The sequence below is a fragment of the Sparus aurata genome, chromosome 17 (assembly GCF_900880675.1).
Source record: "Sparus aurata chromosome 17, fSpaAur1.1, whole genome shotgun sequence".
Taxonomy (NCBI): domain Eukaryota; kingdom Metazoa; phylum Chordata; class Actinopteri; order Spariformes; family Sparidae; genus Sparus; species Sparus aurata.
The window spans coordinates 37154044-37181895 of NC_044203.1; the positions used below are offsets into that span (position 1 = coordinate 37154044).

The following is a 27852-nucleotide window of genomic DNA, read 5'->3' on the forward strand; positions in this document are numbered from 1 at the left end:
TTTATTTATTATATATAATTTTGAATCTAGCACATCATAATTTAGACTTGTTTTATTCCTTTGTGATGACTGAATTAGGCTCTTGTCCTGGTGGAAACGGGCTGTTGTGTGTTGGACATTGAACGCATCAGCGCTGTGGAGCAGAAGAGGACCCTGAAGGCCTCTCCGGTTGTGTTCTGTGCGCGGTCACGTGACTCGCGCGGTCTCCTCAGGACCGGTTGAAACCGACGAGAAGCTGCTGGAGGTCTGACAGTCGGTCACCGAGCTGCAGGGACACACAAGCTTCACAGTGAGCGTCCCACACACACACACTCAGCCCCGGCATGTCCGCTCTCTGTGTGCTGAAGACTCGCTGCTTCCTCCGGCAGGTCCTCCCCGGCCTGCCCGCCGCCATGCACAGACACTACAGCCTGGATGTCTCCGCTCCGCTGCTGCGGACGCAGGGCTACGTGGACGGCCGCTGGGTCTCCGCAGCCTCGGTGTTCCCCGTGCTGGACCCGGCCACAGGGAAGGAGATAACCCGGGTGGCAGACTGTGGCCCGGCGGAGGCCAAGCAGGCTGTGGACGCTGCGTACAAGGCGTTTCATTCCTGGAAGCAGTGCACTGCTAAGGTACGTCTTCCGCTGTCAACCAAACTCCATTTTATAAACTCACAATTCAAGACAAATGTTGCACATTTGCCATAAAAACACCTAAAAACACAGAAACACTTTAATGTTCTCTACTAAAAGGATCCAGACTTCAATTCGGCTTGTGCACAATTCACCAGAAAACACAGTGTTTTGTTAAAATCTCATGTTTCACTTTAGAGTCTCTTGCGTGCTGCCACCCTCATTTTGTTTAGTCAGGAAGGAGCATGAACAGAAAAGTCCCACTAAGAAATAACATACATGTTTGCATGTCAGAGAGAAGAGAGTCTCTTAATGATTATGAATGCATAATAAAAACATAAACCGTCGGCGATAAGCATTAAATTGCGACATTTCTGAATGGAGTTTTGCATGAGGACATTGTTGCAGGTGTAATTGTGCAGCTCATAAACGGACTGTGTGATGCACCGCGAGTGAACTGAGGCTTATCGTGTCAGTGAAGAGGTTTAGGAGAGTGTCTGGACATTGATTGATTATCTGTAATTGATCAAATGTATCAAATGTATCAGTCAACACATCGACATCATAAACGAGGCTGATCTCTAATAGCTGTAAAACCATGAACAGTCTAATAACTGCAGCAGGGTGGAAGAAATACTCAGATCTTCTTAGTCAGTAAAAGTATTAACATCATAAAGTGAAAGTACTCATTATGCAGAATGTGTCAGAATATTAACATGGATTTCAAACACTGATGCACAACCTGTAATTGTCATGTTGCAGCTGATGAAGACTCGGCTGCTTTCAGCTGATCACTGGCCAGTTTAGAGAACAAGTTAAGTACAATTACCTCAAAATTAAACTACAGTAATAGAGTACATGTACTTAGTTACATTCCAGCGGTGAACAGCAGGAATATGAACAGAGCTGCAGCTTGTTTCTGTGTGTGGAGACGAAGTCGTTACCTGTTCAGTGATTTTAATCTTGACCCGATCAGTCACAGGAGAAGAAGGACAAAGTCCAAATGTGTGTCGTCGGTAACACAACATATCTACTTATTAAACACCAGAAGCTCAATTCAAACATTATGGCACACATTTAAAAACAAAAATTACTTCTTTGTCCTTTTCTTGGCTTTATTGAAAGAACAGGAAACACTTAGAGAAGGAGTGGAGACCAGCAGGGCCACGGGTCGGATCAGAACCCCGGGTCGGATCAGAACCCCGTACACAGCCTCTGCACCGAGCCACCAGAGAGCACCAATGTTTTATTCAACTTATAAATCATATTCATATTTCCTTCAGCTGTTTCGTCGTACTAATTTAAAGTTTAGCTCCCAGTTTCACGTCTTCTATAAATCGAGTTTATTCAAGTCAATCCCAAAAACTTTATTTGTCCCCGAGGAGCAGCTGTACACAGACTCAAACAAGTCGACACGTTCAGCAAAAGTAAAACAAGTAAAACTAGTTTTAATCCTGTTCACACCCAGACATCACGTCCACTCTCCTCCTTCAGCTGCGTCACACAAACTACAGACAGCAGTTCAGTTCAGTTCAGTGTAAAACATCTGACATGTCAAACATTATTGATGTTATCCAGCGTTTGAAGCCAGATCAGCTTCAGCTTCTTCGTTAACATTATCATTACATTAAGAATGATGTCTGTGCGGGAGAAACACATGCAGAGGTGAATAACTCTACATATGATGCAGACCGGCTGTGAAAGAGACTCACAGCTGATCAGAGGTGCAGGAGGCTGCACAGGCTCAACAAACACTCCGGGCTCTTGTGATCTCAGGTTTATTTATTTTCTTTTTAATATGCTTTTGGAAACATGTTTGAAATCCTGTTTTGTCATCGTATAAAGCTTCAGCAGATCCAGATGTGGAACAGGTGAGCAGGTGAACAGGTGAGCAGGTGAGCAGGTGAGCAGGTGAACAGGTGAACAGGTGAGCAGGTGAACAGGTAAACAGGTAAACAGGTGAACAGGTAAACAGGTGAACAGGTAAACAGGTAAACAGGTAAACAGGTGAACAGGCGAAGGGATCTGAACACTTTCAATGCGCACTAGAAGAAACATGAACCGGTCCTTTAACAACAGCTGATCCGGACATTCAGCTCTTATAGAAATAATTTGTCAAACCTCAAATTCAGATTTATTTGGTGAATAAAAGTCGACTGCGGACGTTCTAAACGAACTTGTGTTTTGCTGTCTGACCCTGAAGGACCTGCTCAGTGTTCAGGTGTTGTTACACTTTGCACTCTGTTTAATATTAATCCAGTTCATCACACTTCACTATCAGAGAGGAAACTTAATCCATCACCGTTCACATGAAGCTGCTGTGGTCTTTGCCAGGTTTTTTAAAATATTAACTCAGATCACGATTGTGAAACAACAAATATCTGAAGACGACGAGGAGCGTGTCGCCTCCTGATGTGATCTGATTGGCTGTCCTGCAGGAGAGGAGCATCCTGCTGAGGAAGTGGTTCGACCTGCTGACGCTGCACAAAGAAGACTTGGCCAAACTGATCACGTTCGAGAGTGTGAGTATGATGAAGCTGACGACACACACAGATGTGACGATGTGCTGCAGGATCCAAACAGTCGAGAAACAGAAAACAGAAGAGAACATGCGAACATCTCTATGAAGCTCTTCCAGGTTTTTCCTGAACAGTTTGACGTCTTCATGCTTCTGATCAGGAGCAAATCTAATTGTTTGAGCTGCAGAATAGTTTGATTTATAATAACATCATCATTTATAAACTCTTCAAATGTTTGTGTGTGAAAATCTTAATTTGTGAAATAACTAGTAACTAAAACTGTCCGATGAATGTAGTGAAGTAAAAGTAAAGTGTTTCCCTCTGAGATGAGATGTAGACGAGCAGAAGTTAAAATACTGAAGCGACAAACAAACAAAGTGAAGCTGCGACAGAATCTGTAAATCATCCACAGAGAAACTGTCACAACAGATCCCACCGGAACTACTTTATGATGAAGAAATAGTTCCAGTGGAGACGGTCAACAGTGAGGTCAGTGGATTATTTACACTGTGTGTGTGTGTGTGTGTGTGTGTGTGTGTGTGTGTGTGTGTGTGTGTGTGTGTGTGTGTGTGTGTGTGTGTGTGTGTTGCAGGGGAAGCCGCTGCGGGAGGCTGTCGGGGAGATCACGTACGCCGCCTCCTTCCTGGAGTGGTTCTCTGAGGAGGCCCGGCGAGTGTACGGCGACATCGTCCCGTCGCCCGCCAAAGACCGAAAGATCCTCCTGCTCAAGCAGCCTGTGGGCGTCGCCTCCATCATCACACCGGTGAGCAGCCAATGAGAGAAGGGTTCCACTAGAGCCCGACTGATTATTGGCCAATCACAGACAGATATGTAAATCAGTATCATAGTTTATGTTGTCGATATAAAAACATACGATGCAGAAGAAGATGATTTAGAAATATTAAATTCCCAGTGGAGTTCCTGTTTCAGTGCTGTGATGTCATCATTCTGGACTTCAGGAGGGTGGTTCAGTAACTCTCATGTTGTTCCACAGTGGAACTTTCCGAGCGCTATGATCACCAGGAAGGTCGGAGCCGCTCTGGCTGCCGGCTGCACCGTGGTGGTCAAACCTGCCGAGGACACGCCGCTGTCAGCGCTCGCTCTGGCTGAGGTCTGTGTGCTGAACATTTAACGCTCCACGCTAGTTAGTCTTCTGTTTCTGCTCTGAATGACGTGATTCTGTCTGGTGCTGCAGCTGGCAGAGCAGGCCGGGATCCCTGCAGGGGTGTTCAACGTGGTTCCTTGTTCCCGAGAGAAGACTCCTTCTGTCGGGGAGGTTCTCTGCACCGACCCGCTGGTGGCCAAGATCTCCTTCACCGGCTCCACCGCCACCGGCAAGGTCCGACCTCCGACTGCTGCCTGCAGTCATTACTGTTCATGTTTGTCACCATGTTGGACAGTCAGGAAATTGATTTAATGACTGGTGCTGTGAATGAGTTGACCTCATCATTACCTCATCAGCATGAGTTCTGCACACGGCTGTTTCAAACATTATTAAAGTAGTTTGGATCAGTCGTTGTTGTTCCATCCATTCAGCTGAAAACATGTAGAATCATTGTTTCAGGTGCTGCTGAAAATGGCTGCCGACACAGTGAAGAAGGCGTCCATGGAGCTGGGAGGCCACGCCCCCTTCATCGTGTTTGACAGCGCTGACGTGGACAAGGCGGTGGCCGGAGCCATGGGCTCCAAGTTCAGGAACTCTGGACAGGTACGAGGTGACGCTGCTGTGTGTCTGCGTGGTGTCAGCGCTGCAGCGTAACGTCTTCTGTCCTCTTCCTCTTCCTGTAGACGTGCGTGTGCTCCAACCGCTTTCTGGTGCAGAGCGGAATCCACGACCGCTTCATGGAGAAACTGGGCCAAGCGATGGACGCCGAGCTCCGCGTGGGTCACGGCTCGGACCCCGAAACGACCCAGGGGCCGCTCATCAACGCCAGAGCTGCAGAGAAGGTAAACGTGGAGCTGAAGCTGCTGCGAGGAGATAAATGATCATACTTTTTCTTTTTAAAGAAGACAATCATCAAAATAGGTGATTAATTTAATATCTGACAGCTAAGTGTTTAATCGTTTGAGCTTTAACATCTTAAAATAAATAAATTAAAGGCTCCACATCAGAATCTTTCTCATCTGCAGACTGTTTTTTTTAAATGGCGGTCTGACAGCTGAGCTCTCGTGTGTGTGCAGGTGGCCCACCAGGTATCAGACGCAGTGTCCAGAGGAGCGAAGGTTCTGAAGGGCGGGAAGCGTCTGGACGGGTCGTTCATGGAGCCCACGCTGCTCGCCAACGTCTCCACAGAGATGCTCTGCATGAAGGAGGAGACGTTCGGCCCGCTGCTGCCCGTCATCAGGTCCGTACGCTCTGCAGTCTTCATGTGTTTCACTTTGATTCAGTCGGCTGTTTAACTGGACCAACAGGCGGTTCTGAATGACACCAGAGTAAATCCAGAGGAAGCAGCTGTGAGCTCGCTGTGTTCAGGTGCTGCAGATGTTCGTCGACCAATCAGAAGTTTTGTTTCTGACTTGCAGGTTCAACACGGAGGAGGAGGCGCTGGCGATCGCGAACGCCTCTAATGTCGGGCTGGCAGGTGAGTTCACCTCAGTGTGATAATAACTGTGTTATAACACAAGTCTGAGGTTTTTAGATCCATCCAAGTGTTGATCAGAGACTTTAGACAAACTGCTTCGACATGTCGTCGCGCCTTGATGACACGACGAAGCAGTTTGTACGACGACACGTGTGAGTACAAAGAACTCTCATCTTTGTTTTCATCTGGAAAAACACGTGAAGAAAAACAGGAGACAGAAGAAAAAAACCTTTTCATGTGTGAAACAGAAAATAAAAATTGGAGATACATTTACATTTTTCCATGTTTGAAACATTGTTTGGAAAAAAAAAAATCAGGAGTTACATTTTCTTTTTTCACGAGAGAAACTGAAGGAAACTTCAGGGGAAATTTTTGTTTTCTCGTGAACAAGTTCTTTTTTTGTCAGGCTCAAACTTTTATTTTTCACAACTTAAGTAAAAAGAATTCTCCTGAAATGTGAAACTTCAGCTGCGTCTCTGTTCAGGAGCCTCGTCCTCCGAACCAAAACCGAGTTATTACATGAGACCGTCTGTCGCCTAGCAACCCCGACAGTATGGAGGTCCGTTGTTTTTTAAAATGATTTTTATCGTTGACTCTTCAAAATTTGTGAATTGAATTTTTTTTTCAAGAGAGAAAAAACTTTTCATGTGTAAAACTGAGAAAACATTCAGTAGGAAAAAAGTCCTTTTTTCTGGAGCCTTTCAATTTTCATTTTATTTTTCAGTGCGTTCATGAAAGAAAAACAAAAGTTTCCTCTGGGAAAAAGAATCTGTTTGACACGTGAGCGTCGCAGCTTCAGTGAAGATTTCTCCTTTTAAAAAGTGTAAACAACTAAAAAACTGAAGTGAACTTTTCAGGACTGAATCGACATTATTGGCTGAACTGTTGCTGACTCCTCCCCCTCTCGGTCTCTGTCTCTTCTTCAGGTTACTGCTACTCGCAGGATGTGAGTCAGATCTGGCGGGTGGCGGAGGCGTTGGAGGTCGGGATCGTCGGCATCAACGAGGGTCTGCTGTCCACCCCGGAGGCGTCGTTCGGCGGCGTCAAACAGTCCGGTCTGGGCTGCGAAGGCTCCAAGCACGGCATCAAAGAGTATCTGGAGGTCAAGTACATGTGCTTCGGAGGGCTGAAGCCCTGAAACACGGCGGTACGACACCTGACACATGCAGTCATCAGTGAAGTGGTCATAACTGAGGTTTTAATTGATTTAATTTAACTGTAACAATACAGAAATATATTGTAGTCGGGGTGACCAACCTTAAAATAAAGTAGTCGAGAAACTTCTCACAAAATCTAAAATATGTTTTATTGACCCGTCAGACGTTCGGCACTGAACTGAAACAGTCCAGTTTTTTCTCCTCTGTTGCCTTTTTTCAGACAAAAACTGTCGATGTGTAGAAAATAATCTTTCAGCAATAAATAATAAATATCTTTTATGTTTGATGACGTCAGTCCTGAAAACTTTTAGGTTTAATCTTTGTGTTTGATGCTGAAACGTGAGACTCACTGAGACGCTGGAGAAAATATTCAAACTGCACGATGAAGTGTTTAATAAGTTCTGAGGGAAATACTCGCTGCTGATTGGCCGGTTACACCATCGCCACCAATCGAGTTAAAGAGTCACTGTTGCTACAGTAACTGAACTCTAACCAGAAAATGTCAATCTTTCAGATTAAACAGCTGCTGCTGCAGGAGATGATGACAGTCATTTCATTAATCTGACTGACTTGTTTAAAGATCTGAGCTCAGAATTACAGCAGCACAGATGGGACCTGAACGCAGCATCATATTGATCTCATTCTCCAGCAGCACAAAGAGTTCAGTCTCAGAGTCAGATGGAGATTTACTGTGATTACAAGAATATTAAAAAGCACAAAGATAATCTTTTTTTGTATTAAACTTCCTGTAGAATGTCGGTCAACGTGGAAACTTTATTTTTTTATTATTAAAATGCTTCTATAAGCCGACGTTTGAACCAATAAGGACACGTGTTCACATTTCAAGCATCACAATTTAATTTTTAATAATTTAAGGCGTGTGCCATTTATACAAAACCTACCAGGGTCTTTACACACAGTTCAATAATATCTGTTCGAGCTCAGCGTCAAGAAAACACGTTCATAAACACATAAATCAATGTTGGCCGGATGCATGCAGCGAGTCTTCAGCAGAGATAATGTTATTAACAGAATAAACCCTTAAAAGATTTATGATTATTGTAGTGAAGTTGTTTTTTTATTATCGTGTAGATTTTAATCCGACAGAAGCTGAAACACACAAAGCTTTTTTCTTGCCTGAAAGTAAAGTGCCATAAAATCTTACAGTGTTGAACAACAGTGTTATTAATTATGATTACAGAGTAACTAAATCACCCCTGAAGATCTCGGTTGGTTTAACTTCTCACCGGTCTGCAGTGACATCACTGAGGGGCGTGGTCACAGGTGCAGCAGAGTCATCAGAACTTCATTTGTCTGTTAGCTTGATTTGACCCATCAGACGGGATCTAAGGTTTTAAAGCTGGTTTAAAACAAGCGCTGGTTATAATAAATCATTTTGGTTTGAAGGAGGTTTGACTCCAGGCAGCTCATTACTGAGTCAGCTAATAGGGCTGCTAACTTAGCTGCACAGCTAACTTTCTTAACAGCAGCTACATTAAGCAGCTGTTAACATGTTAGCTTAGCATCAAAGCTCTCAGTATCTGTCAGGGAACTACAGAAATTACCTCTGTGCTGCATCTGGTGTCCACCGTTCTAATAATTAGCAGTTAGCGGTTATTTTAGCAACAAGTCAAGCTAACTGTCCACCGTTGAGGCAAAAATTATGATCCAGTTTCACCCAAAACAGTGAAGAAAGGTGTTTTTGTACAGTAATCTGTGAAGCCCCGCCCACAAAAACATAAAGAAAGTGCAGGTGAAACTCAGATCAGGACGTGTGACAATAAAACACTTTCACTTGAGTTTTGACTTCATGGAGACTTTAAGAGAATAAAGATCCCGTTCAGATATTTTAAACCAGCTTCAGGCTTTTGTCCAGTTAACTCATAAATCAAGCTTCTCTGTTGTGTACGTGTGAGAACCACGAGTCATTTCTCCTCCTGCAGGAACCGGATCAAACACAAGGTTCTACATTTGAGCCGATACAGTAAATAGTGAAGTAATCGATTACTACCGTCCACTGTTGTTGAGTACTGACAGTTCCTGTTGAGTTTGTACAGCAGATTGTGTTTCTGATGTAAAGTGAAATTTGTCTTAATTGTAATATAATGTTGTCGTCATAGTTGATGTAAAGAAATATACATTTTGTATCCTGACTGTAGATGCTAATGAAAATTAAAGAGGAAGTTGTAATATTACATCTTGTGACAAGTTTCTTTTTTTTTTTTTGTTCACACAAGATAATAACTTTGGTGTTCAGGATATTAAAAATATCTTTTGGGTGTTGAGGAGCTCAGGAGTGACAGTCGTCTGATCTCTGATCAGATTTACATGTTGTGTCTCCGTTAATTAACAGTCAAGTGACTTTTGTTGACCAGTAGCTTCACTGCTAACTGCTGCTAAAACCAGAATTTCTCATTTTAAAATGAGTTTTGTTAAATGAAGCCAGATCTAACATGCTAATCAGACTGCTAAGATAGCTAAATGTGTCCTGAACTGGACACAAAGAACTGGATGAATGACGACATTCAAGTTTATAATCTTGGTTAGCTTCCAGTTAGCTTCTTGGCCAAGAATTCTTAAATTAAAAAGTTAAATTCTTAGTCCAATCAAAGTCAGTTTTTGGGAGTTTTTGTTGGAGTTAGCTTTGAGTTAGCTTCTAGTGGCTTGCTTGTTAGCTAACAAGATACAACATATCAATCAGACAGACTTTGAGATTTTGGAAGGTGGATTTTTGTTTTCTTTTGTTGGGGTGAGGCTAGCAGTTTCCCTTTGCATCAAGTCTGTGTGCTAGGCTAAGCTAATCCCATCCTGGATCGTTCTCTGTGCACAGTGATGCTTTGTCCATCTTCTCATCCAGCTGAGGGGAAGAAGATGTCAGATTCTTCTTTAAATCCTTTCTTAGACGTCTGATTCAGTCCTGAATGTCTCATCTCGGGTCCTCCAGGTTGTCCTGACATCATCCTGTGTCAGGAGTCGCAGGTTTGTCTGGACTTTAAGTCCTTCGAAGGAGTTTGACCCTGAAATGGGACACTGGTTCATTAACTGACCTCACATCAAAGGATTTCTGGGTAATGAAGTTCTTTAGACTCTAAGAAGTTGTAATCGTCCCTGATCATTCCGGTCCGTGGCGGCAGGAGGCGAGGCGTCCTTTCAGCCGAAGGCGTTTCCGTTGCGGATGGCCTGGTCGCTGTCCAGCTCGGACTCTGACATCATCAGGCTGGAGTTGTGCTCTGTGCTGCGGTGTTTGATACCTGCAGAGAGGAGAAAGGTGTTTGAGTCTTTAAACCTGCTGCCATTTCCTACACTCTCTGTTTAGTTTCCTGAATTCTTCTAATGTAGATCATTTAGTTTTGACAGTTTATCTCCAGACGTCTGGACCAAAGATGTTCACTGCTTGGACTTTTTTTTATCATCCAGCTTTGTGTGAAACTGAGTTTCTGCAGAATAAAGAAAAAATGTGTGAGGCTCAAAAACCAGCAACACTCCTGCCGTCACACGTGAACGTCACAACACCGGAGTTTCTTTTTCATGTTTCACTGAGTGAAAAGAAAAACAAACTCAGGTGTTAAAGAGATTTTTGGCAGCAGATTCAGGGTTCGTACGGGTGCTTGAAATCCTTGAAAGTACTTGAATTTCAATGTTGTGTTTTCAAGGTCTGCAAAGTGCTTGGATTTTAGTTTAAGTGCTTGAAAGTGCTTGACATTATAACTCTGTGTCTTTCACAAAATTGGGATCAGACTGGATAATTAATTTCTGAAGTTTTTGCTATTATGAAACATAATTTTAGATGTTTACAGCATAATACAATGTACTTTATTGTGATAAAAAGTGAAGAAAAAATAATTAGTTTATATATTCCTGTAGAAAAGCATTTTACCCAAGCAATAAGGTGCTGGAAAATCTTTAAAATGACCCTTAAAAGTGCTTGAAAAGCGCTTGAATTTGACCTTGAATGTGTACGAACCCTGCAGATTCTACATGACAGATGTGTGTTGTGTTTGTTGTGCAGATGACATGAACAACATGATGTGTTGGAGCACTTCAGCCTCTGCTGGTCAACTTGAGTATTACAGAAACAAATGCTTTCAATTGAACCTAAAAAAATGTTTCTTCTACACACATTTTTTTTACACCAACCGACATGAAAAAAAAAAACGTGTGAAAACATTAAACCTGCAAAAAAAATCAGGAAAATAAAAAAGATTTCAGGACTATAAACAAAATGTTTCCACATGATGAAGGCTTGAAAATTGTTTCTATTATTTCCATTCTTACTTTGTTGATGGTGACATGTTGTAGTTTCTTTCTTGTAACAAAAGCGTCTGCTAAATGCCTGAAATCTAAATCTAAATCATACATATTTTTTCATGTGTGAAATCGAGGGGGGGAAAAATAGAATAGAATTTATTTTTCCTGAGTAAAACTTCGAGGAAAAAGGATTCGTCAGGAGAAATTATGTTTCTGTATTACTGACGTTGACCACCAGAGGCTGAAGTGCTCGACCACCTGTTTGTCTAAATAGACTAAAACTTGGTTTCACACATGGCAAAAAAAAAAAGAAAAAGAAATTAGGAACAACACTCGCGTCCTGATCTCTTGGTTGTCACTGAGGTTTGTTCACCGATGGAATCAAAAAAATGTTTTTCACATGAAGCGTTAGTGAAGGTTATTTTCTTTTTTCCTTGTGGAAAAAAATTCTTCTGACAAAATAAATAAATCACTGGGATCCTCATGTGAACCTGAGCGAAAAAAAAATGAAAATCTGTAGCAATGTTTTTGTTTTTTCAGGAGAGGGAAACTTTTAATGTGTGAAAACAATGTTGGCAAGTGAAGATTTTTTTTCTAGCGATCTATTTTCTAATTCTGATCCAAATTGTTCTTCTTCTATGTTTATGACTTCAGAACAGGTGGAAACAGGTTCTTTAATTTTTCTAATTTGTGAAAACATTCTGAAAATTCTGAAAAAAGAAAGTTTCTCCTGATATTTCAGGAGAAATAACATTTTCCTGATTTTTTAAATAAAGTAATTACAAAATACATAATAAAAATTCCCCTGAAATGTTTAAGAATACAGAATTTTCCCATTAAAAAAGTCCTGATATAAGTTACATTTTTTATTTCAAATTGTTTATCATAGATTTTATTTTGGTGATTGAAACTGGTGCTGAAAATATATTTCTGATGACAGGAAAGTCATCTAGAAGAAAAATTAAAATAAGAATTTTTTCCCCTAAAAATATATATATATATATTTTTTATATATATGATGACGAAATCTCTGGTAAAAAAAAAAGAAAAAAAAAGTCATTTTTAAAGATTTCCTTTTCATGTGACTAACTGGTACTGAGTGGGAAAACATGTGATACCAGGACAATTTAGATTTTTTTTTTCTAGGAAAAAAAATCTAAGGAAGGAAAGGAAATAAAATCGAGAGGAAAATTTCAAAGTTTTCATAGATTTTCTTGTCATGTGTGAAACTGATACTGAGTGGGAACAAAATCTGACAGGAGGACAAACATCTTCTAGAAGAAAAAAAAAATATATATATATATATATTTTTTTAAATCATATTTTTTTCAAAAAATCTGGATTATTTTTCCAGGAGGAAAAAATATTTAAAAGGGTAGGGAAAAAATCTAAAAGTCAAAAAATGTCAAAAAAAAAATTTCATAGATTTTCTTTCCATGTGTGAAACTGGTACTGAGTGGTAAAACATCTGATCGGAGGGGAAATATCTAGAAAAAATAGATTTTAATTTTTCATGTTTTCACAGATGAAAATGAAAATGAAAATGAAAATAATTAGAAAATGGATCAACAGAAGAAAACTTTCCCCTCAGGGCTTCCGTAGTTTGACCTCTGAACTGTTGGTTATCAAAAGTCATCACTTCACTTCAAGATGAACTTTACAAATAAAATGTTTTTTCACTGTTCCAACATAAATCTTCTGCCACAGCTCAGAAACAGGTTTTTGTCATCAGTTTCACTCATGAACACGATTTAAAGCGACTCACTGAATTTGGGTCGGAGCTCCACCCGCTCCTGCTCGTCCATGTTGTCCAGGATGGTGTACTTGGTCTTCTTCCTCACCTTCGTCTGTCTCCTCCTGAACAGTCAAACCAACAGATTCATATTCACGTTCAGTAACACTGTCGGCTTCATCACCGTGTGAAGTGAAAGTCTGGAGACGCGTGTTCACCTCCTGCAGCAGCAGATGAAGGTCCAGCTGACGGACAGGATGAAGACCATCAGCATGAAGCTGGTCAGGATGACGTACAGCACCCTCCACTCTGAAACAGCAAACCAGCTCAATAAACTTTTCATCAGACACGTTTTTGGTGTGTAAGTGACTTAATGTATTTTCTGGAGTCTTTAAGTGAATATTTAATCTGACGCTGATTTCAAAGTCTCCTCTGAAAACAAATGGAAGGAACCAGCTTTGTTATTGTTACTGTGCCCAGTAGGACCGATGATTAGAGCTGTAGTTACCACAGTTGCTCTCTCCGTCGCCGAGGTAACGACGAATCAGGTTCTCCGTCCAGAAGGGGTCGCAGGTGCACTCCTTGCTGATTGGATCACACTGGCCACGCCCCGAACAGCGGAGCAAGCACACTGAGAGAAGACGGGACAAAAAACAGGATGACGGAGAGAGCAGATTCTTTTAAAATGAGAAGAATCGAGTCTTGATTTATTTTAAATGATTTCTACACACCATGATCGACTGTTAGCATGACTGTTAGCTTAGCATACATCTGCTTCTCATGTGTTGACATTCAGAAGACGCTTCATTCTTCATCTCGAACCTTCAACAATGATTAAGATTCATAAAACAGAACCAGAAGAACTCACAGACGGTGTCGACTCTCAGGACTCTGAACAGAAGGTAGTCGCTCTTCTCTCTGAGCAGCTGGTTCCTCAGCAGACCCACCAGCCTGGTGCTGATAATCGGGCCAGACGGGCCTCGAACAGAGAACCGCAACACCGTGCTACACACACACACACACACACACACACAGTGTAAATAATAATTAGTTTGTTTGGGCAGAAAGAAATCAGCCAATGAGGATCTTTCTCTGCTCATTAACATTCCTTCACCTAAACTGCAGACTGCTCCTTTAAAGCTTACTTTATATATGGATGATGTAAGAACACCTGGTACCTGAGGTGGGAGTGGCCCTGCAGCGCTCGGACCTGGATGTCGCTGTCGAGCACGTGGAGCAGAGCGGCGAGCTGTCGGACCACCGTGTCCCTCTGAGCCACGCTGACCTGAGACACCGACACCAACATCTCCAGCTCCACCTCCTCTCCACCGCCAGGCTCTACGGAGACACAGCAGGGACAAACTTCACTGCTCTCACAACGACTGACACACATGGTAGAAAGGATCCCTCGGCCCACAGCACTTCTGTCTTACCTGGTCGGACCTCCACGGTGGCCGTGGCGCTGCTCGAGCGGGCCTGAGCGTCGGTCACCCTCAGCTGGAACAGGTAGGTGCCTTCGACCAGGTTGGCCAGGTACAGAGAGGCCTGAGTGTCTGAGCTGTACAGCACGTCCTGCAAACAGGAAGTATCACAGGACCAATGGAAATACATAGTTATAACGACAAATATGTCAAAAATAAAATTTAGGAGAACATTTCTGGAGGAATGTTTTCTTTCAAAAGTAGGAAGGGAAGGATTTTTCCTCCTTAAATTTTGAGAGAAATAACAATTTAACCAGAAATTTTAGAATTTTTGGAATAAAAAATAAAAAAACTGAATTGTCAAAAATTAAAAAAAAGCCCTATGAAATGTCTAAAAAAACAAAAAGAATGAAATTGTGAGGGGAGAAAACCCTCCAGAAAGTCTTTTAAAATATAAAACATATATTTTTTTCTTTTTAAATAATCCCTCAGACATTATTGGGGAAAACAAATGTCTCCTAAATTAATTTTTTTAAAGATTTTTTCCTGGCATAGACACCTTTATTAGCAGCAGACAGAGATGAAACACGGGAGAGAGAGGGGGAGGTGACATGCAGCAAAGGACCTCCGGCCGGAATCGACCCAGGGTCGGCTGCGTTTATGGCATGCGCTCTAACCACTCAACCACCTGCGCGCCCCTCCTAAATTAAATATAATAATAATAATAATAATAATAATAATAATGATAATAAAATCCTGTAATCCTTAAAATAGAACATTTTCAGAAAAATTCCGGAGGCTAATATTCTTTTGTTATGAAATATTGGTAGAAACTTTTTTTCCCAAAAATTTCAAGGGGAATTTGTTTTTTCTTGAAACATTTCCTTTTTTTCCCAAAAACTAATATTTTTTTTCTTCAAGGATTTTTTTTTTCTTTTCCCAAAAGAGTTTGAGGGGGGGTTTCTTTTTAACGTTTAAAAAATGTCAGTTTAGTTTTGTCTTCTAAATATTAAAGGACGGATTCTTTTCCCCATTTTAAGGTTTTTTGTTTGTTTGTTTTTTTTATTTCTTCCCCAAATCTTGGTTGTTTTTTCAAAAATTTCAATATTTTTTTGAGAAATGTAATTTTTCAAATTTCTTTTCTTCCAAGTTTTTTTTAATTCAAATTTTTTATTTTTAAATTTCAGGGTCTATCTTTTTTTTTTTTTACAAAAAGAAAAACATTTTTTTTAATTTAAATTTTTCCACATTTTCAGGGGGAGAGGGTTCCGCCCTCTGAAAGGTTTTTTCCCAGGTTTTTGTCATCTCTTTTTAACAAAAATTTCAATGTAATCTTGGATAAAAAAGTGTTGTATTCCCCTCCTGATCTAACTCTAAAATATTCTGAAGTTTGGATCAGACCTCCTGTATCAGCGCGGTGTACTGACCCCAGCAGCAGGACTCTGGCTGTCTCGGACCCACAGGTACTGGACCTCCGTCTGGTCTCCGTCCGTCACGGAGCCTCTGAGGACCAGAGAGTTGTTGGGCAGCGTGAGAGTGTGGCTGCCGCTGGCGTGAGCGACGGGAGGAAAACTTCTGGCTGCAGGAGGAAGGACGACAGACACACATTTATATTAACATACTAGTGACGAGGTTTAAAGGTTGTATACAAACAATATTTCATTATTGATCAGTTGTTTTGTTCACAGAATGTCAGAAAATAGTACAGAGTGTTTTGTGGAGGTGCAGAAGAGCTCATGAAGTGACGCCGCATCACCTTCCTGGACCTGGACCGTCAGTGCAGCGCTGTCTGTCGCCCCCTCCTGGTCACACACGGTCAGTCTGAAGGTGTAGCGTCCAACCTGAAGACCCGTCGCCGTGGCAACCGCCTGGTCCACTCCCTCCAGCTTTAACCCTGGAGGACCGCTGCAAAAACATGTCGGAGATCACACAGGTGAGTCTGAGCTGTGATGAGCCGAGGATATCTGATTAAAACGATCTTCAGGAGCTGTTTGTACCTGACGGCGTCCCAGTGGTAGCTGACGATGCCGCGGTCATCGGAGCTTCCGCTGCCATCGAGCGACAAGCCGCTGACAGGGAGAAACAACTTCCTGTCAGGACCCACGACCGCCAGCGGGCCACGGTTTGACTCCGTGACCTCTGATACTGACCGGAGGGAGGGCAGAGACGGAAGGAATGGACAGTAAAGATTTAATCTGGGTCATTTTATTTAAACGTTTTTGATACTTTGTCAAGTTTGTCTCATGAAACACAGCGATCAATCATTTTACCCTTAAAACAATAAAACTACTTCTGTTCTGTTTTGGGTTAAACTGCACAAAATGTGACATTTATCACATTATCTAAATAAACATGTCAGTGTCTCCCTGTTGTGATTCTATGTTTACCAGACTCTGCAGCGGTCGTAGTGGAGGGCTCAGTCGTGGTTGGAGGGTCGGTGCTGGGAGTCGAGGTGGTGGAGGGGTCAGAGGTCACGGCTCTGGCTGGAGGGTGGCTGGACGTTGGTGGAGCTCCGGCTGCTGACTGGAACATCTTCAACATGTCTGTGGAACATCGAGAGAACACAAATAACGAGGGGAGTCACAACAATCAACCAGACACAGCCTCCAACCGGTGAAGACGAGTGGACACCAGACTGGGACTGAACTCAGCCTCAGAGAGAGACGGAGGTCAGTGTGAAGACAGAGGACAAACTACAGAGGCGATTTACACTACAGAGACGATTTACACTACAGAGGCGATTTACACTACAGAGGCGATTTACACTACAGAGGCGATTTACACTACAGAGACGATTTACACTACAGAGAAGATTTACAGCGACTCGGACCAGGACTATGACATCAGCGACAAGAAGACAGAGAGAGAGTCGGACATCATCAGCATGTAGAGTCAGAATATCTTTACGTGTTACTGTGAACTGAGGATTGATTTGGACCGAACCAGAGGAGACTGTGGAGACAAACCAGAACTGTTCTGGTGACTCTGACTCAGTTTGAGTCCAGTCTGAATGAAGTGAGTCTGACGATGAGTTAACGAGCAGATGAAACTGGTCTGAGTTCAGACGGTGAATGGTTGGATTTTTCTGTTTATAATGAAAATAGGAGTCAAAATATTTCCTTTCTTCACATTTATGAGTTGTTGACTTATTATCAGACTGTCACCTCAGAGCTACAGAGTGCTGTTAGGAGGCTAGCTGTTAGCATGCTAACTTCAGTTAACACCTCACAACACAGAACAAAGATCTCTGACATCAACTCTCTTGTTTCTTCACTCTTCCTGCTGTTCGTTTACTTTTTGAACGTTTTTCAACTAAAATTCTGACACATCCTTTTTTATTACACCTTTAAAAAGAATTACATTAAATAAAAAATGAGATAAAATTGAATTTAACTGATTAAAAACCCACATAATTGTACAATATGTGACCAATAATGAGTCTTTGTTCAAATGGTTAAATAATACTTTCTTTTCTTTGTATTCTCACTCGATGTTTAACTTCAGCAATCGAGTAATGATGTTTCTCTCTGTGTGTGTGTGTTGGTGTGTGTGTGTGTGTGTGTGTGTGTTGGTGTGTGTGTGTGTGTGTGTGTGTGTGTGTGCAGTACCAGTTGTGGGTTTAGGAGAAACTGAAGCGTCAGGTTCAACAGTGGGTAGCGTCGGCGCTGCAGGGTTTCCCAGCGACACCATCAGGGGTGGATCTGCAGGTGAAGGAAGGAGGTGAGCTTCTGCATCTGAATCTATGGTAGAAAAATATAAACAGTTGGTTTTCTTATTATTTTCTGATAATAATATAAATAAATACACAGATTTAAAGCTGGATATTTAAGGTGCACTGTGAAGTTCTACTCAATATTAATGAGGTAACAATACAAACGTTCTCCATCAGTGAATAAACAAACTGTTCTCAGAGGAAAACGAGGTCCCACAACACTGTCTGACACTAGAGAGGTGGCAGGGTCCGCCACATTTAAACACAGTAAAACAGTACAAATTGTGTTCTCCTTTAAGGTCAGTTTGTTTATTCAGTTTATGAAGTCATGAACACAAAGAGAGTTGAGTTTGATTATTTAGTTTGTTTCAGCCAATGAGGATCTTTCTCTGCTCATTAACATTTCTTCATCTAAACTACAGACTGCTCCTTTAACTATGACATCACACTCTCAGGTCTACCTGGCTGTATCGATGTGCTGATAGGCTGATGAGGAGTGGCAGGCGTTGTTAGTAACGTCCTTATATGGTCGTGTTGTGTGGAGTCAGCCGTTGGTTCCGGTGGTACTGACGGTGTCGTCGATGTCGGATCAGCGCTGCTCTCGGCTTCAGTCTGTGAAAAGAATAAAAACACATTCAGGACACATTAACTCCCCCACAGAACCTCCACAGCTGGTTCAACCTCTGTGCTGTATGAGTTAACAAAGAAAAACTAACTTGGACTTTACTTCATGAACACAACGTTACAGAGAGGAGACAGAGAACCAGAACCAGAACCAGAGTCTCTGCTGAGTTTTTAGACACTGTAATGCAGAAATGTGACGTGTCATATCTTTGATGATATGTTCTCGTTCTGATCCGGCTTCACTGTTGTATTCACTCACTGTTCTCTCTGCAGCAGGAGGATCTGCTGTCGGTCTCCTGGTTTTGTCCTCGTCTCCACCACTGATGTTCCCCCCAGAGGAGCCTCTATTCTGGGCCACGCCGCCTTCCCTCTCTGGACCGTCCGCCGCCTCTGATTGGTTGAACCCGTCTCCTCCTTTCAAGGACGTCTGCTCTGTCACCTCCACCTCTGAGCCGGGCCCTCCCCTCTCCTCCTGGCTTCCCTCTGGGTATTCAGGGAAGTCTTGCTGGGGCCCGTTGAACAGGGCCAGGTCCTTCAGGGCCTCCAGGTCCCCCGGGGCCTCAGAGGACCTGGAGAGGGGCCTCCAGCGGCCACTGTAGGGCTCCCCTCTCACCAGAGACTGCAGCACCAGCGTCTGCGGTGACGCTCTACGCAGAAAGGCGAGGACGGAGTCGGCCCCGGGTCGCTCTCTGGGCCGACAGTTCTCCCTCTTCTGGCAATTCAGGATGTAGCAGCGGCCCTCGAACAGCCAGGCCAGGTCGTAACCCGGCAGGTCGCAGCACGCCGCCACGCACTGCGGCAGAGACGACACACCCGGAACCCGCATGATACCGCTGCTCTCCACCTCCGGAGACACCACGGCCTCAGAGAAGGTCGCCCCCTGCCAGCACTGAGACGCCACTGCAGCTGCAACACAACACGGTCCTTCAGTTTATTCTGCTCAGCGAATCTTTTATTCTATTTAAGGTTGTTTCTGTTTCTGTGGAGTTTTTACTTAATTTCATGAAGGGACTAAGAGATATGATTGTTGTGATGTTGTAGAGATTCTAAAACAACTGATTTAACATTAAGATTTATTATTTTGGAGTGCAAATAAACAAACAGGTTTTCTTTGAGTAGCAGCTGATGATAATGTTGAATGTGATCACGGAACAGACAACAACTGTACATCTTAAATATTTTATTTGGTTTATAAAAGGGAATAAATATTTAAAAATAAGTATTTAAATAAAGAAATTACATACATATTAAATAACCTTCAATAAATAATAACATGTATATAAAATACATGTAATCACATTTTAAGTATTAAAAAACATTAGCTTTTGCAAGGTTTAATTCTTTATTTTTATTTATCTTTACTCTTAAAATAAACGTATAACTTAGTGAATCTGTTTCTGAGACGTCACACATGTCGTACCTTCGACACTGTGGAGCAGCAGCAGAAACGCGTTCCGCCACATGTTGACTCCGTCTGAGGATCTGCAACAAACAACAAACAAACAAACAAACAAACATGATGATGTCATAGTATATGATGCTCTGCTGTGGAAACATCAGATATGATATGAAATCACTGCCAGAGAACAGTTACTTTTCTTACTTTAAGTTAATTCTTCTTATAAAACATTCTTTATTTAAATGAGGTTTTGAATGCAGGACTGTCAGATGTAGTGGAGTATTTTCACAGTGTGGTATTAGTATTTTTACTTGAGTAAAGGGTGTGAATACTTCTTCCTCCTACACAGTGACAGATGTTCGCAGCTCAGTTGGACTTGAACAGTTTCAGCACCACTCGGCCGGACAGCGCCACCGGGAGCCCCGCCCAGCACGCTGCACGGTGACGGAAAATAAACGCACCTTCATCCCGCAGAAAATCTGATTTATCACAATAAACCTCATATAACAGAGTTTAACTTTAATTCTTTAAAACAACACATGACCTTCGTTACAGCTGGTGTTCGTCTGTCCACATGATGCGCAGGGCGCTCTCCTAAAAACACAGTCATTCCAAACTGCATTGAAAAATATATAATTTTAAATAAATCCTTACTTATAGATAAATACATATTATTAATATTATTGTGATGAATACAGGTTCTGTATCTACATTCAGCACTTTTTAATTCGGCATCAATTCTTTAAAATAAATGGCACTTTTTCCACTAAAACTTCAACTTTTTGTGCAGACGTGTTGATGATAAGCAGCTGGAGGAACCTACTGATAAACATGAGCAGTGTAATGTGGTTTGAAAGGTGAGATTTTGTTGAAATCACCTCCAGCAGTGACGAAGAGACGTGTACCACTATAAATCTCTAAAAGGTGTCCGCTGTTAAACGATGGAAGCCTTCTTTAAAAGGATTTCTGCGCTGCGCATCTTGACCCTAAAGACATCGTAATATTAGACGATTTTTGAACGGAGTCTGGTGCGAGTGACACAGGCTAACAGCGGGGGAGAACGTTAAGCTAACACCGACATATTGTTGTTATTTGTCCATGATGAGGTCAGAAGGCGACATCATGTCCGAGCCCGCGTCCCCTCCATCCTCCTCCGTGTCGTCGCTGTCTGTTCTAACACCTGAACACCTGCTCGAGCCGCCGCGTGCACCCACCTGGTCGAGGCCCGCCGCCGCCTCCAGTCCTCCCGCGGATCCTCACTGGTTCTCCATGGTGAGCCCGTCAGCCCCACAGGTTACAGACCGGTTCGTCACTCGGGTTCATCGGTTCCACGCTGGTTCTGAATCTGTGCCGAGAAAACACGAGCAGTGTCGAGTCAGCGGAAATACACGACATCCGGCCAGAAATCTTCACAATAAAACTCAGATTTTTGAGTTTTTCTTTTTTATTGTATTTATTTAAGAATTTCGTTTTATTCGTGGCTGACGGTTTGATCTATTTCATTTTTTTTGTTTTTATTAAATGCATAAAATAGATTTTTTTTTTTTTATTATTCATTTTTTGAATTAACACATATAATAAATACAGATTCAAATTAAACCAGAAATAGTTAAAAATGAAGTAATGCCTACATTTATTTTGATATTATTTTTGGTGCATTTAATGGCATCATTTATTTACTTTTCTTTTTTTTTATTGGTGAAATTATGTGACTGACAGGGTGAAATGAGGGACAAATACGTCACACCACATGGACTACGAATACAGACGGTGGACATACAGCACAGAGAACAACAGAGAACAACGTAAAGTTATGATGATATGTATACAAGTAGTACAGGTGTGTGTGCGTGCATGCGTGCGTACATGCATGTGGCGGAGAAGCAGATAGTATGGTATTATATGAAATATGGCATAAATAGATGATAAAATAAAAATAAATAAGTAAATAAAGTAAAGAGTATAAATATGAAGAGAGAAGGAGAGGAAAGAAAAAGTGAAAAATAGTTAAATAAATATTAATAATCTGCAACACAATATTTCATTTGTTTTTAATTTATTTTACTTAGGTTAGTAAGTGGCGTGTTAGGATGAGGAGGTGTTCTGTTACAAAGAGGGGGAGGGGGTGTTAGAAGAAAATAAATATATTACTACTTTTTATTTGAAATTTGAAAAAAAAAAAAAAAAAAATCCCCACCCCTTGGTATATTTATTTGTACTTTTAATTTGAAATTTGTGCAAAACTGGTTTCAAATAAAATACTTGGGTTAAAAAAAAAAAAAAAAAAAAAAAAAAGAGTAAAACTGGTGATTGGTGACTGCAGGATCATCCTGCAGGTTTAGGTTTAGGTCGTCAGGTTTAGAAATAATACCCAACCTAACCCAAGCGCTTTTTTATCATTGAAATTAATTATGAATCATTCGGATGCTTTGTTGTTAAAAAGTGTGCAAGTCTGAAACAGCTTCTGAAATGTATTTATATAAGATGAACAATGGAAGTGGATTCTGTTTTAAAATGAGCTCATTGCATGAGATTTCCTGATGCTGCTCACTGATGATGCCTTTAAAACTCTGTCGGATTATAATGAAGATAAAACACAGTCCTAACATGTTAACTGATTTCCACCAGTCAAACTGTGATAAGCAACAACACAAAATATATAAAATAAATTATTAATAAACATGTAAATGATTCCTGAGGTAAAACTCACCTGACTTTACTTATATGAAGTAACTTCTATAAAGAATATAACGACTGTAAATATACCACAGAATACTTACCTTACTCTTTTATTTTGTAGGCATACTCGTGTGATTTCCGGTTTACACTGACGCCGCAGGATGATGATGACGTCAACTTACTGGAGTCTGCTCATTATAATTACTCATTTATATGTTTGTGTATAATTAATATAATCTCCAACATCAAAAAGAAGAATATGAGACATTTGGGCTCATCCCTCGTTTATTTTTGTGTTTTCTTAAAAAAACAAACATTTACAACTGAAATCACAGCCATATATAAATTACAACAGCAAACACAATTATCTATTTTAAATACACTCCTCTGCTCCGCGCCCACTCAGCACTCCACCATTAACACCAGCTGCAGTCCGCTGCATTAACACAAACAGTGGCGTGGTTCTCTGTGACGCGTCCTCGCTCACAGGCTTCACTCAGCAGACAGAAACTAAACAGTCACATTAAAAAAGAAAAAGGCTTTCCAACAGTAAACTTCAGAGTTTGAGTCGATAATTTCACACACAATCATTTCACAGGTTCAGTGTGTTGTTGCTCCGGGCAGCTGACAGCAGCACAGATACATCTGTCATCAGAATGGTTTGGTTTAATCAGTGAACTGTATGATGATATAAAACCCACTGAAAAACATTCGACACCTCCAGTTTCTACTACGCTTATCAATAAAATAAAATATGCTCTGATCAGATATCAATTTCTCTGATTAATCAGCATCAGGAAGATTTCTCCCATCTATTCTGCCCACAGAGGAATATTAAGTGAGCTGGTAAATCAGACTTTTGTTATAACTGTTTAAATGATCTTATCTTGTTTTATATTTTGTATTTTATTTGCCTGAATTATTAAAAAGTACTCAGTAACTTTATTTTGAAAGGTGCAAGTGTGTTTTAGTAGACTGTTTGTCTGTCTGGTGGTTCTGAACCTGCTGCTGCTGCCGAGCCGCCCGGAGAGTCAGTCAGTGAGTGGAGCTGCTGCTCAGTGACGGGCAGCAGGAGGCCGAACTGGTCAGCAGACATACTGGACGTCTCCCAGTCGGACACACAGACAGGAAGTGAACGTGCATCAGATCAGGTCAGACGGACTGAGCATGCTCCACAGGACGCTCCAACACGACCGGCCGCTCTCTGCTGAGTGTCTGGTTCAGACCAACGAGTGAGATTTGTTTAGGAAACCAAACATCCAATAATAAAAGTAATAAAAGTAATAACACTGTTAGCTGAGTTTAATCCAGGCGCCTGATTCATTAAATCAACATGTTATTGACGTTATTGTGGAGTGAAATCGTTGGAACTGTTCTGATCAGAGATGACAGGAAGTGTTTCACAGCCTGCGTTTGGGTTCTTTATATACAGATAACTGATAATTACTCACTTCTCATGATCCATAACTGACATAATGACTGATAATATCACATTTTTGTATTTTATAATAAGCGATCAGACACCTGAGGGTGAGAAAGGCTCAGGTGATTCAATCATCAGCAGCTGTGATCAGATCTGTTGTGTTCGCTGTGTGCAGCAGCTGGACGTGATGAACACAACAACCTTCTGAATCACAGCGTGATGACGACACATGATCGCACCATCGCTGTTCTGATCCAGCTGTGAGCTTCATCACACTCCCGTCCATCTCCAAAAATAAGCTTTAATTAACATTATTTAACAGTTTTACTGGGTCAGTTATTCGGCTTTCAACACCTGAAATCCACCAAAGATCTTATCTGTGAAGTTTTTGTGTTCGTGCTCGGATCGATTCCTGCGAGCTCCTTTAGTCCTCGAACATAAATCAGTGCATTCAACAGAACTCTGGGGCCGAACCAGACACTTCAGCTGAGAACAACATGTGGCTTTAAAGCATCAGTACACACATTAATGTCCAACAATCCCTCATTAACATCCCTCTCATCTTTTCATTTTCTAACTCCCTTTAAATCATCTTGAAAAGTGGAAACATGAAACTTAAGAAAAGCTCAGATCATCTCGATGAATCGAACCCTCTCAACAACTTCCTGCACACAACGAGCCGACACAGCGGCGCCCTTCAAGTCCAGACACCCAAAACAAAGATCAAACTCAAATTGGTTCTGTTTTAGATTTTGAGACTTTTGTCAGAGTTCTGGACGACCAAACAAAAGACTGACGAGCTTCTCGTTTGGATGTTTCTCCTGATTTGAACGACGGCAGCTGCGTTAGCTTAAAACACGTCGTAGCTTCTGATTAAACCTGGAAGACGAACAGATGATCTGTGTAAACGTCTCTGCTTCTTGTTTGGTCGTTTCCTTGAGATTCTCAAACTTTGAACGATGGATGGACTTCCTAAAAAACTCTTTAATGATGTTGGAGGAGATCTTCACATGGAGCTGCAGGAACACTGTCGGCCTTCGAGACAATTCACAACAAACAGAGACGATCAGAAGTTTCAGCTTCTTTCTTGACTTTCTGACCATATTTCCCTTTCAGAAACCGAAACCCGCCTCGTCATATTTACACCCGGACAAACACAGACAGACGGAGACGTGATCAGGAGTTCTGGGTGGTGTTTGGAGCGTTTCATGGAGGCGCTGCTCCTCCTTTTCATTCCTCGTTTGATGTTTTTCCTCATTAAATCCTAAAGGGCTTCCTTGGTCACACTGGTAAAAAGGTAAATCTGACGTCCTACAGGTATCTGGGTAAAACTTTCACACTTTCAGAAGATTTACAGCGAGCGGAGGCGACGAGCTCTTCAGATCGTGTATTTTTAAAAAACAGGGAAAAACAAAAAGTGCACAGCGACACAGCTGATCCCTCCGGACATGCACAACCGCGAGTTTTCTTGCCTTCAGATGACGCAGGACTCCACGTTCAGACGTCTGTCAGCATGTTATTCTACGACTCTTCAGGGCAGCTCAGCTCAACCTTCAGGATCTTTAATGGAGACGAGGAGCTGCTGGATTCACATCGACGAGGCAAACGGAGCTACAGAGGACAGGGAGGAGCGCGTCACTCCGACATCCACCAGGAGGCAGCAGAGAGGTGAAGAATACAAGCAGGTGAAGGCAGCAGGGATCCTGGGTGTGCCGTCTCTCCTCTTCGCCCTCAGAGGGACGAACGCCGGACGCAGCAGTCGTCAGGGACGTCTGCTTCCTGGATCATCAGCATTCGAGCGGCGGGTGGAAGCTGCGTCTGCAGTCGATGGCTTTGGGGCTCGGAGGCTGAGCTCGCTTCTTCCGCAGCTCCTCTCGACCCAGAGTGCTGCTGAGCCGAGTGCACGCCGCCTTGTACTTCTTATCGAACGCAGCTGCAGACAGAGAAGAGAAGGATCGATCATCATCCAGTTTACATCAAACAACGTGTCCCTGTATCTGTCCTGCACACTTTCACATCTGCATCGACTGATTTGTTAATCAATTTGTTGACCAATCACAAAGAAATAAGTGCTGGTGCTCGTCTCCAACTTCCCTCCATCGCTGAGAACAACATGTGCCGGCAGGAAACAGATTAAAATGAGGCACAGCAGGTTCATCAGTGAGCTTTAGAGCTGCTGGTTAAACAGAGCCAGGCTAGCTGTTTCCACCTGTTTTCCAGTCTTTAAGCTAAGCTAAGCTAATCAGCTGCTCACTGTAGCTTCATGTTCACTGTACAGACATTAAAGTAACTCTAACTCGTCCCACAGCTGCTTTATCTGCAGCTGGAACTCTCCTAACTCTGGTCTGATGTTCAGGATCAGAAGCACCTGGTCAACTTGTTGTTTAAATTATAAAAGATTGTTGTGCAGCAGAAATCTGTTGCATCCTGACACTCGTTCTTACCGACGTGATCTTTGCCCATAGCTGCCAGCGTGAGGAAGAGGAACTCTCTGTACAAACTCCTGTCAGACACAAAACACACACAACGTTCACTGTGACGGAAATGAAACAGAGGATAACTAATTAAAACTTTAATATATTCACTGATGCATGAAAGTCCAAAGATAACAAACATCTAATATCACAAATATTTCATAGATTACAAAACTTGAGGCCCAAGATAAATATCTATCAGAGTCCGTTTGGTTGCGAAGAAGAAGATTAAAATCTGAACAATATCTAATGTTTGTAAAAAATGAACTTTATACTTAAAACCACTGAGTGACTGAACGATTGTGTTTCTGGACTAAACTCTCTTTATTTTCACTTTTGTTTTAACCTGAAAAAACATTCACTGTGATTTGAAATCACTTACATAAACTTTGAATTTAATGTCCCACTCATTAAAATCTTGCAGACTTATTTACACTCTCTGTTTATAACCATGTGTGTGTGTTCTGCGCTCACACCTCTGCGTCCAGGCCGAGCCCGGCTGTTTGGCCAGCGTGTCCAGGAAGAGGGTGACGGCTTTGTGCACCTCGTTCATGCCGACCCACCGCAGCACCTCCTCCAGGAAGGACAGGGTGAACGGGTGGTTGTGTCTCCGCCAGCTGTAGCTTCTCATTGGGACGCCACCTGGTGGAGGAACAGCCACAGAGGATGTGAGTGTGTTACAAACAGTCGAGGTTCTTGTTCTGGTTTCTCAGAGCGTCTCTGTCTTACTGTGGATCCTCCAGAGGATGTAGAGGGGGGGGCCACTGGTCTGTGTCGGGGGTCAGGGTGTCCCAGAGGAGCCTCACCCTCACTGCAGAGCTCTCCGACTGGGAAACACACAAGACGACAGACGGAGAAAGGCTGACTGATCCCATCACTCAAATAAAACAACCTCAAATAATTCTTTAGGTTATTTTTCTTTGTGTGTAAAAATGTCTCTACTTTGAAAATTCACTCAAACTGTTCAGATTTAACTGAACTTTCCGAATCTAAATGTTAAAAAGTCGGATCAGCCCGTGTGTTTACCTGAGTGAACTGGCTGACCAGCGCCGAGGCTCGGACCAGCTGCAGCAGGTTACTGGGCAGCCCGAGGCGCTGGAAGTACCACACCAGGTTCCAGTAGATGATGGAGTGGTTCTCCAGGAACTGAGGCTGAGCCAGAACCGCCTCGCCCTCGTTCTCCAGCAGACTCTCCAGCTCCTTCCTCAGAACCAGCGGGCTCAGGTACGCCACCGTCACCTGGGAGCTCCGCCCACTGAGGAGCCCTGAGG

At 42.2% G+C, this 27852-nt stretch overlaps 3 protein-coding genes across 5 annotated transcripts in view; 1 reads left to right on the top strand and 2 right to left on the bottom strand.

Moving 5' to 3' along the window:
• Positions 1-135: 135 nt before the first annotated feature.
• Positions 136-9064, top strand: LOC115567132 (succinate-semialdehyde dehydrogenase, mitochondrial-like). Its single transcript, XM_030393400.1, has 10 exons — positions 136-611; positions 3050-3133; positions 3723-3893; positions 4125-4241; positions 4326-4469; positions 4695-4838; positions 4919-5077; positions 5312-5475; positions 5654-5712; positions 6639-9064. Exons 1-10 carry the CDS (start codon positions 324-326, stop codon positions 6848-6850), a joined length of 1542 nt encoding a protein of 513 aa, XP_030249260.1. The 5' UTR covers positions 136-323; the 3' UTR covers positions 6851-9064.
• LOC115567128 (dyslexia-associated protein KIAA0319-like) lies at positions 7710-21414 on the bottom strand. Of its 3 annotated transcripts, none has more exons than XM_030393394.1 (16): positions 21220-21414; positions 20027-20088; positions 18866-19512; positions 18444-18594; positions 17879-17971; positions 16658-16813; positions 16268-16415; positions 16027-16175; positions 15698-15849; positions 14283-14421; positions 14028-14187; positions 13718-13854; positions 13358-13480; positions 13068-13158; positions 12883-12974; positions 7710-10120 (listed from the first exon to the last, which is right to left on the bottom strand). In XM_030393394.1, the coding sequence occupies exons 2-16, from the start codon at positions 20067-20069 to the stop codon at positions 10020-10022; spliced, it is 2382 nt and encodes a 793-aa protein (XP_030249254.1). In that variant the 5' UTR covers positions 20070-20088; positions 21220-21414; the 3' UTR covers positions 7710-10019. The 3 variants fall into 3 exon arrangements, with proteins under 3 accessions (XP_030249254.1, XP_030249253.1, XP_030249252.1); XM_030393393.1 differs by having other exon boundaries at positions 17879-18004; XM_030393392.1 differs by having other exon boundaries at positions 17879-18010.
• Positions 21415-22947: 1533 nt separating this feature from the next.
• LOC115567798 (DENN domain-containing protein 4B-like) overlaps positions 22948-27852 on the bottom strand; it is a 5551-nt gene continuing 646 nt past the window's right edge. Inside the window, exons 2-6 of the mRNA XM_030394641.1 lie at positions 27608-27846; positions 27311-27408; positions 27058-27223; positions 26552-26610; positions 22948-26040 (exon numbers count right to left, since the gene is read on the bottom strand). Of these exons, the coding sequence (XP_030250501.1) occupies positions 26028-26040; positions 26552-26610; positions 27058-27223; positions 27311-27408; positions 27608-27846 (575 nt within the window). The 3' untranslated portion in view covers positions 22948-26027. The remainder of the gene's footprint in view (positions 26041-26551; positions 26611-27057; positions 27224-27310; positions 27409-27607; positions 27847-27852) is intronic.

What these genes read in the sequence shown, in the direction of transcription:
- LOC115567132 (XM_030393400.1), top strand. Translation starts at nt 324, where the DNA reads ATGTCCGCTCTCTGTGTGCTGAAGACTCGCTGCTTCCTCCGGCAGGTC. An exon ending in GGAAGCAGTGCACTGCTAAG is followed by an intron (nt 612 to 3,049) that starts GTACGTCTTCCG and finishes GCTGTCCTGCAG; the next exon opens with GAGAGGAGCATCCTGCTGAG. An exon ending in CAGCGCTCGCTCTGGCTGAG is followed by an intron (nt 4,242 to 4,325) that starts GTCTGTGTGCTG and finishes CTGGTGCTGCAG; the next exon opens with CTGGCAGAGCAGGCCGGGAT.
- LOC115567128 (XM_030393392.1), bottom strand. Translation starts at nt 20,069, where the DNA reads ATGTGGCGGAACGCGTTTCTGCTGCTGCTCCACAGTGTCGAAG. An exon ending in CAGGGCCACTCCCACCTCAG is followed by an intron (nt 13,855 to 14,027) that starts GTACCAGGTGTT and finishes GTGTGTGTGTAG; the next exon opens with CACGGTGTTGCGGTTCTCTG. An exon ending in GGAGCTCCGACCCAAATTCA is followed by an intron (nt 10,121 to 12,882) that starts GTGAGTCGCTTT and finishes TCCTCTCTGCAG; the next exon opens with GTATCAAACACCGCAGCACA.